At 45.1% G+C, this 15,810-nt stretch overlaps 1 protein-coding gene and 1 long non-coding RNA gene across 2 annotated transcripts in view; both read left to right on the top strand.

Moving 5' to 3' along the window:
* The window catches only part of fam49bb (family with sequence similarity 49 member Bb), a 30,802-nt gene that overhangs the window by 12,793 nt on the left and 2,199 nt on the right, over nucleotides 1–15,810 (top strand). The window contains exons 3-7 of the mRNA XM_034572610.1: nucleotides 6,633–6,715; nucleotides 7,837–7,958; nucleotides 8,657–8,762; nucleotides 11,770–11,909; nucleotides 13,363–13,440. Of these exons, the coding sequence (XP_034428501.1) occupies nucleotides 6,643–6,715; nucleotides 7,837–7,958; nucleotides 8,657–8,762; nucleotides 11,770–11,909; nucleotides 13,363–13,440 (519 nt within the window). The 5' untranslated portion in view covers nucleotides 6,633–6,642. The remainder of the gene's footprint in view (nucleotides 1–6,632; nucleotides 6,716–7,836; nucleotides 7,959–8,656; nucleotides 8,763–11,769; nucleotides 11,910–13,362; nucleotides 13,441–15,810) is intronic.
* On the top strand, nucleotides 13,964–15,794 carry LOC117754003. The gene is made up of 2 exons (XR_004612341.1): nucleotides 13,964–14,882; nucleotides 14,979–15,794. It is a non-coding gene; the product is annotated as an uncharacterized LOC117754003 (long non-coding RNA).

Raw genomic sequence — 15,810 nt, 5'->3', positions numbered from 1 at the left:
GGAGCTGCTACATTATTAGAATCAGATATTTATATTATTTGCTGCAAACATTTTTAAAACATTTTTTGCAGATGACAGCATTTTATTTTACTGATTCAACTCATTTTAAGGTTTCTGGCTGTTCACTTGCAGTTGTATCTTAAAGTACAAGCATCCCTAAAGCTGGTGTGTGATGGTGTACGGTTTGGGAGTGGTCTTCGTTACCCATCATGCACAACTGTTTTCCTCCTCCAGATGGCACTCATCTCTTACAGAAATATAATCTCTGGTGCTCCTCAATGTGACAGGCATCATCCCTCCAAAATCTCCAGCGTGCCCCACCCAAATTCCTGTTAGGTTAACATACTGCGGGGAAAAACTAAGTGAGGTGACGCTTCACAGTATTTCTTCCATTCAAATGAGGCATTAATTTGTCATCACACTAAACTGTGAGGAGTAATCCCTCTGAATGTTGCGGTAGACTTGAGGATGCAGTGATGTTGGTGAGTCACAGTCAGTCAGAAGGTCGGGAGAGTAATGATGGTTCGGGGCTGTTGTGGCAAAAGAACGGGGGGGGGGATCAGTCTGTGAATGGGTTTTGGAGGCAGCTGCCCCTGAAGGAGGTGCTGCTTTGACTGAGGACAGTGAGGCAATATGCTCCTTTTTAATGATTTCCTAACACGTCCTAAGAGGAAGTCAGAGGACTCTCAAGGGCAGGGTGGGTGGGGTAGGGGGGGGGCTTCCTTCTCAGGCAGATGTTCAGCGGATGCAGAGGAGAGTCAAAAGTGGTGAATTTGGAAAAGAGTTCATACAGACATCATGGACTGGTTCCACACCCCTTTGACACGTCTGTCACGCAATGTTTTCCATCCTTCTCTTCATTTGGAGAATCAAATAAACTTTTTGTGGCGCTGATGTAGGAGCCGGTCTTAAAATCAGTTAATTGCATCGTTCTGAAATTCCCTGTCAGTGTCTCTCTCTGTGTTGATGGTGTAAAGTGTTATATTGGTGTGACTGCGGAGCGGCGCTGAGAGCCTCTTCGCTCTATTTCAATGGAGCCAGCATTTTAGCTGACTCTTTGTGTATGTGCCTGTTGCCATGGTTTCCAACTTTCATCTGGTGCCGTCCAAAGAGAGGGGCTTAGCCGAGGATGAGGGGCTGTCACTTTCATCCTCCCCTTCTGAACTGCCTCTCCGGTCAAACTGCCGGCTTCACGTGTTAGTTTCCCTGATGAACACACAGTCGAGATGGGATGTGATGCAGGGAGCTTTTGCAGGAGTTGTTTTTTTAGGCAGGGAATCTTTTTAGTCGTACAGATTAGCTGCTACCTCTGCACAATTTTTTTTGAATTCCTTTTCATTGCCATCATTTGTAGGCCTGTCAGAGTTTTCTCGTGTGGTTGCGAGAGTAGGATGACATCGCTGGTAGCTGATGTCACTTTAAGCACCGCCGTCAGTCGTGCAGACTCGGTTTGTTTTGATTTGATAGAATCTGGGTGAGGGGAGCATTAGCCGATGTTTACTCGGGCGTAACAATACAAAGGCGTGGCTACGAGGTAATCAAGTTCGCCCCCCAAAAACAAACAAATGGCGGCCTCCCCCAAGCCCGCCCCCTTTCCTCATCGCCATGTGTCCCCTAAGCCATTTCTAGTCAGCTGGGTTGAATTGGCAGGGGATGGTAGCGGAGGGGGGGTGAGGAGAAGTTGTGTTGGGGAAGAGAACGTGGCTTGAGGAAGGGGTGGCGGGGGGGGGGGACGCACGCTGGCATGCCAGCCCCCATTCGGGAAGTGCTCCCCCATTTTCTGCCTGTCGAAACGGGCCAGTGTCAGCGAGCTCCGGCGGGTCCGGGTCTGGCTGAGTGGGCTAATGCGATGTGGCATGTCACCCGGGGAATCTAGGTCAAGTTTAAAGCTGCCTAGCGCTGCCCGCCTCTGCCGCAGTGTGACGCTTCAAATCCCTCCCCTTCCACACACGCAATAATATACAGCACTCATCCTTACCCCACATTATTGTTTAGTTTTTAACTTAAATATCATACACAGAGCAAAAAAAAAAGAAAGAAAAATGAGCCATGCATTTCCCATTCCAGACCCATATTATTTCAGACATAAACACACACCGCCGCCGCCGCTCCCCATCCCCCCCCTTTACACACCCCAGGCATGCTCTCAGCCTCTCCACGGCGGAGCCCACGTGACGCTCTTTGCTGTGTCTGCGCCCGGCTGGGGAGGGGAGGGCGTTGTTTTTTTTTTTCATCCATAGTAAAGCGGCAGGGCACGTGGATCCTCATGCTGCAGCCGAGTAGTGGAATGTCAGCACTATATTCCTCCCTCACATTAGCCAGCCATCAACCCCTCGAGCTGGTTTGTGTCGGACGTTGCCGCAGTGCTCGGTTTCAGCTGTGCCCCGCGTGTCGGCGAGCCGGGAGATGAGAAAAGCCAGTGCCATCCGGAGGTCAGGCTGCTGCATGGGCGTGGCACTGTTTTGGTGTCTTTACCAAAATAAGCTTCAGCCTTTTTCTGCAACCTGCAAATACTTGTGGGTGTGGATTTTTTTTTTTTTTTACAGTTTTATATTATATATATTTTATTGATGATCAGTTATTAGCAAAGTGGCAACACGAAGCATCATTTGTGAATATTTTATAAATTTTATTTTTTAATTGATCATAATGTGAATTTGCTGTACTGCATATAATAAATAATGAAATCACTTTAAACCACAATGTGCTCAGTAGTGGAATTAAAAATTCCTCTTCCCTCCACTACTAATCCGCTGTTTTTGGCGCATTACCTCATCTGTATTAATATATTCATGTGCTTTCAAGTCCTACTACTACTGTACTCGCTGCTCACCGGGAGCTCGCCTCCGATTGGCTGCTGCAATGTTTTCAATGGCACAACATTTTTTTTTTTGACTCCATGGATACAGTGAGCTGTTGGGTAGATCGGCTCAGCCAATGGGAGAGGCGCGCGGGCTCCTGCTTGTCAGATTCTGCCCCTGGCCTTAGAAGCAGCCCCCCCCCCCTTCCTCGCAGGGAGCACGCGATGGCTCAGTGGGGGGGTGGAGGGGGGGTGCAAAACAACAACAAGGCTGTCGGCGGGCTCTCTGTGGTGCCCAGGTCATGCCAGCACGTCCGGGTTCTACTACAACTGCTGAGGGAGGGAGGGAGGGGCGGGGGCTTCAATTCCTCGATCTCTCTCTGATACTGTATCTGTGAACTCTCAGCCAGCACCTCTCTCCTCGTACTACACCGTCACCAGGCAACCGGCGTACACACAGGAACTCATATTGCATTTAATTCATCTTTTTAAAAGGAGGCTTGTCATCGTATAATGTGTGGGTTGTCATCACAGGAGCTACAAAGTCAGTTGGTTCATGTTTATGTAATGTGAAAGTGATACTCAGGCTACAGCTTGAGAGAAAGATTGAGGTGTAAAAATTAAAATGATCTAGATTTAATCTGCTCTCTTTCAAACACTTGAAGATTCTCCAGTGGACTCTGAAATTCGGCCACATAAATCCCTGTCCCTAAAGTGACCTCATTTTAAGCGGCACAGGGGAGTTGTAGCACGGAGCAGGCAGGGTTGCCAGTGCTGGCGTCTAAGCGCTCCGAGCCCCAGCAGCTCTGCCAGGCAGCCGGTCCGAGGGCGGCTGAGAGGGGGCAGCAGAGGACCGGTGGAGGCCCCTGCGATTGGTGGGCAGTGCCCGCTTCATCCAGCAGGGTGAGGACGCTGACAGCTCTCATCCCTTCTGAGGCTGCTGGATCAGGTGCTGCTTTCCGACAGCCAGTGAGGTGCCAGTGCTGGCACAGTCAGACATTCAGGTCACATTAGTGGAGGGCAATAGGACGAGGCTGGACAAGGCAGGTGGGTCTTTGCAGGTGGTCACTGGGCTCGACGAGTGACCAACAGTCAGTAGAAAATACTGTCAGTGCAGAGTGCTGCAGGATAAAGTAAGGACAGGAAAAACTGCCTTTAAAAAAAATACCTTTTAACAGGGGGAAAATGCAGAAACCTCAGAGCGGAATTCCTCCCTCAGGACAGACAGACAAGTGCAATAGGTGTCGTGTGTGAAAGAGCATGTCGACAAAATAACATTATTTACAGCATTCAGGAGAAAAGACTGTGGAGAGGTGTATCAATGTTTTAGGTATTCATACAAAAGAAAAAGTCTCAGAGATGAAGGGAGCAGCAATGACAACAGGAACAATGGTGTTATTGTCAGAAGTAGTAGTAAATGTGGGCAGGCACATTTTATATTTAAGCAATCTAGTTGTAATCGAAATCCTCAATCCAACACACAGCAGCTTCTCCTGGATCTGCAGCGATCAAGCACAAAGAAGTCAGTAGTGAAACCGCCTTGTTTTGAACTACACCACCACCGCAGCTGAAAATCCCCAGATTTAAAATTTACTATCAAAGAAAATTAATATCAGCACCAAAATATATCCCATTGAAGAAGCAGGAACTAGATATTTGTTTTCCTACAGTAAACTTATACATTTATATTTTATTTTATATGTATATATATCTTTTCTTCAGCTTGATTCACTGGAGACTGAACTTGAGGAAACATGTTAGAAGACATTGCTTGGCTCCTTTTGACTTTGAGATGCTCTGTTAATTAAGTACCAATCCATTAACTGGATACAGAGAAGGTAATAGTATAAAAGCTTTTTGTACATAAACTTTACAGTCAAGTATAAATTGTCCATTCATCATAAAAAAAATTCTGTTTTAAAAAAAAAAAAAAAAAAAGCCTGTACAAGGTTTTCAAGATGCAAGACTACACGTCGCCCCTCCCTCGTGCACCTCATGCATTTTAAAAGCACTCCATCTCACCCTGTGCTGCTGACTGTGTACTTTGCTCTGTCGCAGCGTCTCCCTGTCTCCCAGCATTACCTCTGTTGCCATGATTTACCCTGTCACCTCTGGCCCTCACTCAGTCACTTTGGCTGTTCACCTGTCGCTCATCCCCGCTGACATCTGCCTGCCGAAGTTTAACTTCATCACCGGCTCCCACATCGACCCTTCTTCCGTCCTCTCTGAGTGCATCCTGCCCGTCTCCGCTCTGTCACCAGGGGTTGAATCTGTCACCGCTGAGGGATCCCCCCCCATCGCTGTTTTCTCTCTACAAACCGCCACCGATCTTTGACTTGTCATATGTCTGTTGACCTGTGCTACTGAGAGAGAGAGAGATCGTGCTTTGTGCTCTCTAGGAGTCGGAGGAACGACAGGACAGAGACATGTGAGAGGCCGTCACTTCTCACTGCGCAGCTCTCGGCAGATGTATAGCTATAAGGTGTATCTATAAACGTCTGTGTGCATCAGCAGCGAAGGTATGGGTGTGACTGCCAAAGCTTGCACACAGTCTTCCTCATCATCATCATCATCATCATCCTCTTCTTGAACCTTCAAGTCACCTCATAGAGACAATGGCAACGTCTGATACTTGCCTTATGCAGCACAGTTGTTGCACCAGGAATTAAAAGCCAGTATTTTCTAAGTGAAGGTCAATGAGACTCGAGTACATTTCTGAGGTAGCTATACTTTCTGAAACATTTTCATTTGCATCTATATTTGCTTGAATAATGGAATCATTTCATTTGTATATTTTTTTTCAAGTCTATCGTCGACATGGAGCTGGAGAGTTTTCGTAATATTCCAGATTCTTTTCATCAAGCTCCATGAATGATTCCCTTGGAAAACAGTGAAAACTTCAAAACAAGCCCTTTCTCACAATGTTAAAGAATGTGATTAAAACATTTCTGGATCCTCTGCCAACCAGGGGCTAAGGTCCCGTCCTTCCATCAAGTTTTGTGGAATTCTGTTCAGTAGTTTTTACTTAATCCTACCAACATACAAACTGACGGACAAGGGAGAAAACATAACTGACTTGTGGAGGTAATACTTGGTTGCAGTTAAAATTTCTTTGTCATAGAATTTAACGTGGAATTCCAACATAACTCCTGGGATGTGAATGTATTTTTTTCAACTATATCGACGAATGGCCTGCACTGGGCTCCTGTAGTAAATAGAAGGCTCTGTCTGTCCCACTGTCGGTACTTAGGTTGGCAAAGGTACGTGAATGATTCATGTTGTGTTTCAAGATACTGCAGCGCACTATCCCGAGGAACGACGTGATTCTGCACAGACGACGAAGTGCATTTCAAATCACGGCGGACGAGCTCTACATCACACACAACCAACAAACTTCATAATCCGCTCCTCTTCTGTTTCCACATGACAACATCCTCTATAAAAGTTTAATTAGTTGCGTCTAATCATGTGCAGGGAACATTTACCTGCTTCATATAAACATAGATCATGTTTGATTTCCCTGCGGAGGCTTGTGGAATTGATTACTTTGCGTACAACTGCCTGTAAATGCTGATGATTGCTGGGTAGAATAAGAGTGCGTTTTCTTTTTATATTCTCTGGACTTTCTGGTGTGACATGTGGTTGTTGAGGGCAGGAAACACATTGGTGTCTATGAGCAGCGGGCACATCTGGGGGGCACCGCTGCATTCGCACAGGCGGTGAAGCCGAGCAGGAGTGAGGTGGATTCAGTCGTTCTCTCCGCCCACTCACTTTACCGCTGAACTCCTCTCTCTTTGCTCCCTATTGATTTGTCTCCCTTTTTCCTCAACAGGTATCGTATCATGGGGAACCTACTGAAAGTTTTGACATGCACAGATCTGGAACAGGAGCCCAATTTTTTCCTCGACTTTGAAAGTGAGTCCTTCTGAAGTAATTGCTCCCCCTCCACTGATATTGATCACCTGAATATCTTACCATAACATTATCAACCACGAAACACTGTGTTCCTCCCAGCGGCAAAAAGGAATAAAACCCACCACTTCTGCTCTTTTCCATCAACCTGCCTCTTCTACACCGGAGTGTGTGCGGAATATCAATCAGGGCAGGGTTGCAGCAGAGCCCCCTCCTCAAATATAAAGCGCTTAAGTTCAGCTGCTGTGTAGCCTAAGGCCCCTCAACATGGCTTGATCCTGTACTGTACTATTCTCACACTTGGCAGAGCCAGAGACTCAGTCATACCTTTAGAGGAAACAATGCCTCGACTGGCTCCAACTGTTTCTAGGTGATTTCTTTTTATATTGAAATAACATCACAGTTTTTATATCTAACAAATAATTTCAATGCAAGATTGATGAAATATTATAAAGATCTCTCTAGCTGTTTTCTTTCTAGAGTGTATTTGCACTTTGCGACTGTTGTTACTCCCTAAAATCTACTCGAAAAGGCTCATTAAATGTAAACAATGATTTATAAAATGGAATAAATTCAAAAAGCTAAATTAATAATGATACACAGCAGAAATACTTTATTATAGCTCCCAGTATGAGCTCGATTTGAGGTGTTTCTTCTGCACGGGAGCAGGAGTTTACATTCATCACACTTGGCAAGGTGCTCTTCCTTCAGGTGGTGGAAAGGAGTTCATACTCCTGTTGCTATTCTTCATTGCCACTTCTCTCAAGGCAAAATAAGAACTCAGAAACCAAACAGTCTCTACACACAGAGCTGTTACAAAGAGTGTGTATATATAAGCCTTTTTCATTTGTCTTCTCTTATCTTGCTCCATTTCCCTCCTATCAGCCAGGGAAGTGGGTGGTGTCACGGATAAATGGGAAGCTTTGCAAAGATGAGATTATTCCTGTGAATTTACATTTACATAATTGAAAGCTGCACATTAAACTTTCTCATCATAGATTTCCTACAGCTGTTTTTTTTTTTTTTTACTGTATGTCAAGCCAGACTGAATATGGATTAGAAACTAATCAGATTTGCCCCGTTGACCCTGTTGTTGTTGTCGTGGTGGTGGCGGTCTGCTGCAGATGCCCAGCCCACGGACGCAGAGCGAGAGGTGTGGGAGCAGGTTGACGTGGTGCTGAAAGACGCCAAGGGGATCCTGGATGAGCTGCAGGCGTACAAGGGAGCGGGGCAGGAGATCAGAGAGGTACGCCCTAACACAAATACCCACCTCCAACTCACGGCAAGCGGAGCTGCTGCAGAGTTTGGAGAGTCTGCTTGTGTCCCGCTGTGAAGAAAGGGTTTCAGATCACACTGAAAGTAGTGGAGGTGTTTCCCTTTTGGATTAAAAAAAGAAAAATGAATAACCTCCACAGGAGACGACTGCTGGGAGTAATTCACAAGGATTGTAAAAATTATTAAGTCATTAAGGATTTCTTGCCTCAGTCTGTAACCACAAATGAATATTGACATTGGAGACATTTTTCTTTAACAAATTTCAAAGTGAAGGAATATTAACACCCCATTTTGTCCACTTGTGGTTTCTCACTGACCAACTGTGAATGACATTGCTTCTGTGAATAATAGGGCTCAGATAAAAGTCTTTTGTAGCAATTGAAAATAAGCAGATTTTTCAAATGTAAAAAGAGAAACTGTCGTTTTCCTTGTCCTCCCTTTATGAGTTCCCCTATGAAGAAAGAAACTAAATTCGAGCAGCGGAATCTTTTTGTGCATCCTCCACGGAAACCTCAAAAGACAATTCATTTTCTTATATGCACCAGTGCACCTCAATACCTTTTTTAAAACAATTTTATGAACAAAATCTGAGTTCCTCTATTATAGACAAGGGTCACTATACAGAGTTATGAGTGACTTTCATTCTTATTTTCTTGTGTATGTTTCTAGGCGATCCAGAATCCAAACGATGAGGCGTTACAGGAGCAAGCGTGGGCGGCTGTCGTTCCCTTAGTGGGGAAACTGAAGAAGTTCTACCAGTTCTCCCAGAGGTTAGGTATGTATCTGCAGAAACACTTTCCTGTTGTCTTGAACGTGTCGGACCCAAACAGTCTCATGCTGCGTTCTTTACCTGTAAAAGGCAAAACCCCTCTCTTGTGTGTCTTAGTTTGTCATGCATTTTAGTGCCATTCTTAATTTTGAGCATCACCAAAGTCCCATACTTGATACTGGGAAGGATGAAAGTCCATGTCCTTTATAGAAAAGGTCTTCTAGTGGCCTCAGAAGCACACAACCTTCATACATGACCTTAATTGTTCACGTGTGCATCTGCAGTATTGACTGCTGAACTGCAAAAGTCAACAGACATGCGACACATCCACGTAACCCACAGCTCAGCCTTATACAAACTCTCTTTGAAAACCCCCACAGCCGCGCATTTCTCAACATGCTGCTTGCATTGCACTGCGCGCTGACCTCTGCGGGGCTATAGGTTGTTTAATTAGCATGGATACAGGGGGGAAGGGGGGGAAGTAGGCTTACTGCTCCCTGATCTTCTTATGACCCTGAGGCTTGAAGGGGTGTGGGGGGGGGGGGGAGCCCGCCATGCCCCAACGCCCTCAGCCCCGTAATCCCAGTGGCGGTGCAGAAGGTAGTCAATGGGAGCAGTGGGCGGCGGCTGCCTGACGGTGGCGGTTATGTAATGAAGTAGGTCACCTCCCAGTCGCGGCTGCTGCTCTATTTCACTGCCTTGACTTTAGGCTTCGGGGGCCGTGATGGCGTCCGCATCCCGATGTCCTGTCTGATCTAAATGAAGCTGAAAGGCCTTTACTACTACAGGCTGGTAGAGCGCTGTGCAGAGCAGGGCCGCCGAGGAGGGAAGATATTCTAGAGGGACCATTATGTCATTTATGTTGACACCCATATTTCCCCATAATCTAACATAATGTAGAATTGAGACATGGATCCTCCCAGAGTTAAGGTCTTTATGTTGTTTGGATTGTTTCACCAACAGTTGGAAACAAACCAAGTATTTACTGTTTGTGAAACAGACGCATTTGAGACGCTGGTAAATATTTGACATTTCTGCTTGATTATGTAAGAGACGTATTTCTCTTGCTCACGTGTTGTTCCTGCATGAAAACTCAAATCTGACTTAAATGTAACATTACTGGCACCACGTACGTTTTTTCTGCTACAGACCAGACTAAAATTATTTTTTTCTGATCAGGATTTCATGTTTTTGACCGAAACTCTGAGAAACTGATGTGAATTTGAATCTGATTCCTCAGAGGTTGTCGGGTCTCGAACAGACTAAAGACGCGCCATCCTCCGTCCCTCCCCTCTCTGCGACTAAAGCGCCTAACATGCCCGCATTCTACTTGCCTGCTCTGCCGTGACCTGATGAGCTCAGACATGCCCCCACGCTGCCGCCGCCCACCCCCCCCCCCCTCCCATCCCCGACTTCCCGACAGACAAGAGTGGCTCATTTCTGACCGCCTTTAAGCATCTCCATCTTAACTCATGTTTTGACTGGGACTTAGAGGGAAGAAAAAGCCACTACTCAGTGCCATTCTTAGTCAGCCGCCTCGCTGCAAACGCCGTCCCGAGCAGATGGGAGTCATTACCGAATGGCAAACACGCTCAATTTACCGCGCAGCGCTGCCAGTGCTCCGTCCGTCCCCCCTTTCTGATTATCTTAAGTCGACCACCGTCTGAATCTGTCCGTTTCTAGGTTATGTTGACATGCTCATCGTCGTGTGTAATCAACAAGAGATGTAAAAGACACTTAGAATAAATCTATCCAGTGCTCATTTGGTACCACGCACAGCTTCTTGCATCAGATGCTGAGCTCGTCTGGGTTATGTCATTATTTAAAAGCGTCTCGGACTAGACTGAATTCTGAGCATCGTCTGCATCTATAAATAAAAACTCCCGCTGGACTCAGTTTTTTTCCTCTCGTTCTAGAAACTATGTGTTTGAAGAAGACCTGTCTTGTTTTATATTATTAGTGCCTGTGCGTCACTCACTACGTTTCACTTAATCGTTTCCTAATATCCCTGCTGGGGCTCCTCATGCATGCTTAATTATTGGTCTGTGTGTATGTCATGTCAAGGCATGACACAGGCTTTGTATTTACTTACTGTCAAAACAATGAGTGTAATTCTGCTTGAATGAAATCCTGTTCCCCTCCACCCCCCCCCCAATTCCATTCCAATGAGATAATTAGTCCCATGTCTCATCTGCATCTGAGCAGGAAAGCCTCTCGTCCCCCCCCCCCTTTCCCGGACCACCCCTCACCCCCCCTCTCCCTCCCTCCCTCCCCCCCAGACTGGCACTGGGCCCTCGGCAGTTTGGGCACCACCACTGTCCCATTATCTGTCTGTGTCCTAATCAGGCTGCTTCAGCTGGCTGACACACTAACTGTGGTTATGATCCACTTTAAGCACTTTTTCTTTGGCCTCATCCACAAAAACACACAATGATATAAGACAGAAAGAATCTAAATCTTGGTTGATGAGTTATGTGGAGCTGTTATGGTTGATTGTCATTTTTCTACCATAACTGTCAGACACTGACTGGGCAAAGCCTCTCAATTGTTAAGATTTGCTGTTATTTCTTATCATTAATGAGTATAACGTTTATATATTTTGTCTTGTTTAAAGTTTTTTTTAATCATTCCCAAGCCTTAAGAAACAATTCAATGTGAAAATATTCAGCAGATGAATCAATGATGAAAATAAACTATAATTGTAATAGTCACTGCACTGTTTTACATTTAGGATTTGAATATTCACTCATGACACATGGAGCGTTTCTTCTTTCACACAACCTTTGGGTTTTTCCATTTCTGTAATATTGTACGGATTCTTCAGCTGTTAACTGGAACCTTGAACAACAAAAACCCGATTTTGAAAGACAACCTGGACGACTACACACATAAATGAGGCTCTGAAAGGCTCAATAAAAAGAACATATATATATATATTTTTTTTTTCTTGTGTTTTTGTGCCCGTCCTCTCAGCACCTTTCCTCTAACACAGAAATCATATTTTTCCCCACAGAGGCGGCGCTGCACAGCCTCCTGGGAGCTCTAACCAGCGAGACTTACGACGACCCCACTCAGCACCTGGAGCGGGAGCAGGCACTGGCCAAGCAGTTTGCCGAGATCCTGCACTTCACTCTGCGCTTTGATGAGCTTAAAGTAAGACACTCTTTAATTTCTCCAACACGTCCGGGGCGTCACTTTCTGCATTTAAAACCTCAAGCTAACCTTTTAGATATTGAAGTAACCTCTGCGCTTTTCTCCTGTGATACAGACCCAACCTCTTAGTCCCCTACAAGCTGCTGACGCCCTTGAATTAGGTTCTTGCTCCGTGCAATTTAAAACCGCAGCCAGTGAGTGCATAATTAGCATTTAATTAGAGTCCTGATACTGCTCTGCTGTTTATAATACAGTGGATGTCAGTGGAATGGCTAATACGGGTTACTGCGGGTAAAGAGGTCTGCAAATTGTTGTTGTCCTGAGTGTAGTTCTGCATAATGTAGAAGGTTTTTATTAATGAAGGAGAAAGGCACCTTCCAGAAATTTATATTTGGCTCGAATTCAGACACAAGTTGCTGATGCGCCATCCCCCCCCAAAAAAACCACCAGGAATCGAGCCCGGGTGTCGCTTGAATGCGCATTGTCAAAAACATGAGGCCTCATGATGAGACAGCGGGTGAACTGGTTCCCCTTACACCCCTACTCCTTAGAAACAAAAACTTACAAAAAAACCCTCCTGACACCCTGAGGCGATTTTGCTGTGATGTCCCAATTAGTGCCCAGTACCCAGGCGGGATGGAAACCCAAAGGTAGGGTTGGGGGGGGGTGCAAAGTGGCATGCTAGGCCTTGTCATCAATCTTTCACACCCATACACGGGCTCCTGACCTAGTTAAACTGTCTGTGTGGCGTGCCGCCCGTCTCTTCTGGTGGACACAGTGGACACAGACTGAGCACCAGTCTATTGTCGCAGGATTAGCCTGCTGCCAGTACAGCTTTGAATGTGACATGCTCATACAGGACTGACGATAATTAGCCACAGGATGAGCTCTCACTAGCGGTGACATTTGAAAGAAGCTCTCTGGTTGGTTGCTTCTTCTTTTTTTTTTCTTCTTTTTTTTAAGAGGTCACCGTAGCCAGATGAGTCATATTTGTAGAAAGTGGTGTCAAAGGAAATCAACTGAATTTTGTGGCTTTTGTTTGAGGCTTTCTTTCTCACCTTCGCTCGGCCTAATGAGACCCTTTATACCTTTTTGACGGCTGCGTAATTGTTGACCCTCTTGTCACAAACTGTACAGCTGCACAGCCAGACTGTGGAGGGAGAATTACCAAATATTCCCTGACAGGAGGAGCCGGGGATGTGGATGTTAAAGCGGGATGAGTGTCAGAGGATTCAAATCCAGTTCGGCAAATGAAACTGTAATTGTATCAGTGTTCTTTTTATGTCATTCGCCCCCCAAAGCTACATTTCTGCCTTGTTGACTAAAATACTCTGTCAGGACGACGGCGTGTTTGATCCAGAGCCGAATGTCCTGCAGACATGAAAAGAAACACTTTCCCGCTCTGTGTGTATTAAAACCCCATTTCTGTTTGTTTTGTTTTGTTTTTTCGCAGATGACAAATCCTGCCATTCAGAATGACTTCAGTTATTACAGGAGAACGCTGAGCCGCATGCGGATCAACAACGTACCGGTGAGCTCATTACGTCCCTCCGCTCTCTGGGTGGTGAAGAGAATTCAACTCGGTTAAAGCAGCGGCAATAAATGGTTTGATCTCAGCCATGAATCAAATATCTACATGCATTTGAAAGGAATCTCTGGAGATGATAAGCTCAGAGATTTATCAACACAATTCTGCAGTTCACCTCAACTCTAGTGAGAGTTTTAGTTTATTGTTTTGATTTTTACTGTTTTGGTTCACTCACTGTTTTAATGTAATTTTCAGCAGCAGCATAAAAAGTTCCAAACCCCCCTTTACGCTACCTGCTGTGGCATTAAGAATTTACATTATTGGAACTAGTACACAAAATAACTTTGATTTTTTAATTTACTTTGTGTAGTCCTTACTGGGTAAAGTAGATTAACTGGCATTGCCTTTATTTCTGATGGGTGTGACATTGCACAACATTTATACAGAATTTCAGCTCAACCTCAGGTAACGACCACAAAACGTTTCATCAGTTTGCTATTTAAAATGCAAAGAACTCAGTTGTGTGTGATTGCAGAGGCAGCCTTTATGTCAACTGTCAGAAGAGTCAGCAAAGATGAATAATGACTTTATTTTAAAACTCCTCATGTTGAGACGGTCTGTGATTTTGAATTCCTTTAATGTTCCCGTGGTGCTGGCCCTGATCAAATTTAAAGATGTGCGTCATCGCGATTCGTCTTAACTCAGACCCGAGCCCTCACTTCTCGTTATAATCTCGGCACAGTTCAGACTGCAGCAGTTGAAAGGCAGGAATGACAAATGAAGTTTTCCGACTGTTTGATCGCCCTCGGGAGTCGAGAGGAGTGCGACGGGAAGCCGCGGCCCCACGGGGAGTTTCAGGGAGTTTGAAGCACAGAGTGGGAGGTAACGGCACGTGGCGGGAGAATCTGATCCCAAATCAGTAGCGTGGCCCAAATCCTCTAGAGATTAAACACTTAATTCCAGGTCAATGCGGATTCTGTAGATGACACCTTCTGGGATTGAACTCTGGTCTGGAGCAAATGAGCGTCTTGGACGAGTTCCAAGCTTCGTTCGTGGTGTGAAAGCGAAGCAGGCCTGCTGCAGAAAAACCTGATAATGAGTGTGTGTGTGATTTAACAATAGATTCACACGTGAAACTACTATTTAATTAATCTATTAATTGACCTTCACTAGGTTTTAGGTGTGTTTAACTTGTTTCCTACAATGTACATTTAGACATCACTGTTGCAGCTTCAACAGCTGAAGTTTTCTAGCCCCTAAAATGAAGAACTGTGGAAATGCGGCTTGAGCCTTTTTATTTAGCAAAGTCCGGGGCTGCGTTTTATTCACTCCTACTTTGCGATATAAAATATAGAAGACATGCATCTTTATTCAGTGGACATCTAAAAGAGAGTTGGTGCAGGGAATAGTGAGGTTTCATTGTGTGTGTGTGTGTGTGTGTGTGTGTGTGTGTGTGTGTGTGTGTGTGTGTGTGTGTGTGTGTGTGTGTGTGTGTGTGTGTGTGTGTGTGTGTGTGTGTGTGTGTGTGTGTGTGTGTGCAGGATGAACAGACACCGCTCTTAGGTTTGATCTCTCTGACATTTACCATTTGGCGAATGGACCCAGACACTTGTCATTAGAACCTGTCACTGTTGAAAGAAGCCCGGGCTCAGTCTCACACAGCAGCAGCAGCGTTTGAGTCACCACTCAGACGACTGAATCATTCAGACATCGGAGATGAAACGCATCTGTCCCCGTGGTAATGTCTTTGGGCTCGTGTGTCGTCATCTGTTAAAGCAGGAATTGGTTTTGATATTTTATTCCCTATTCTGTCAGCGCGGAAACAATGAAGGCACGAATTGTTCTTCATCGTTTTTAAATATGCAGACAAATTTAGAACAGACCGTTGGAGAGATACCTGTGTTTTTTCAGTGAAGCGGCAGAATGTGTCAAAACCAGGAGGTGCAGCAGGGGTCAGCTTATATCAGTGTTTTTCTGTCAGGATTTTCATTTTAATGAAATGACTTTCAAAAGCACAATCCCAGTCGGGCGGCATGGAGACGAGTGTGATGCCAAACAAAACACCTGGTTTCCAAATAACACCCTCACTGTCTTTCCTCCTTCTCAATTCGTTTTTTGTTCATTTTAAAAACAACATTTTTCACTTTATCACAACAAAGAGAACAATGGCATCTCAACACTCTGCTCCATTTAAATACAAATCAATAAGTTGTCTGTATCGAGCGGTTTGGTGAACCGGTGCATCAACCTGGTGAATCTTTGTGAACTCCAGGGTCCGGCCTGTCACCGACTCTGACCTTTGACATGAAAGTGATGATTCTTCAATGAAATTATAATGACACAATTATTTACTCATTGAAAAACTGTTTTCCA

Source organism: Hippoglossus hippoglossus, chromosome 20 (genome assembly GCF_009819705.1).
Source record: "Hippoglossus hippoglossus isolate fHipHip1 chromosome 20, fHipHip1.pri, whole genome shotgun sequence".
Classification (NCBI taxonomy): Eukaryota; Metazoa; Chordata; class Actinopteri; order Pleuronectiformes; family Pleuronectidae; genus Hippoglossus; species Hippoglossus hippoglossus.
This window is presented reverse-complemented; position numbering and strand designations above follow the sequence as displayed.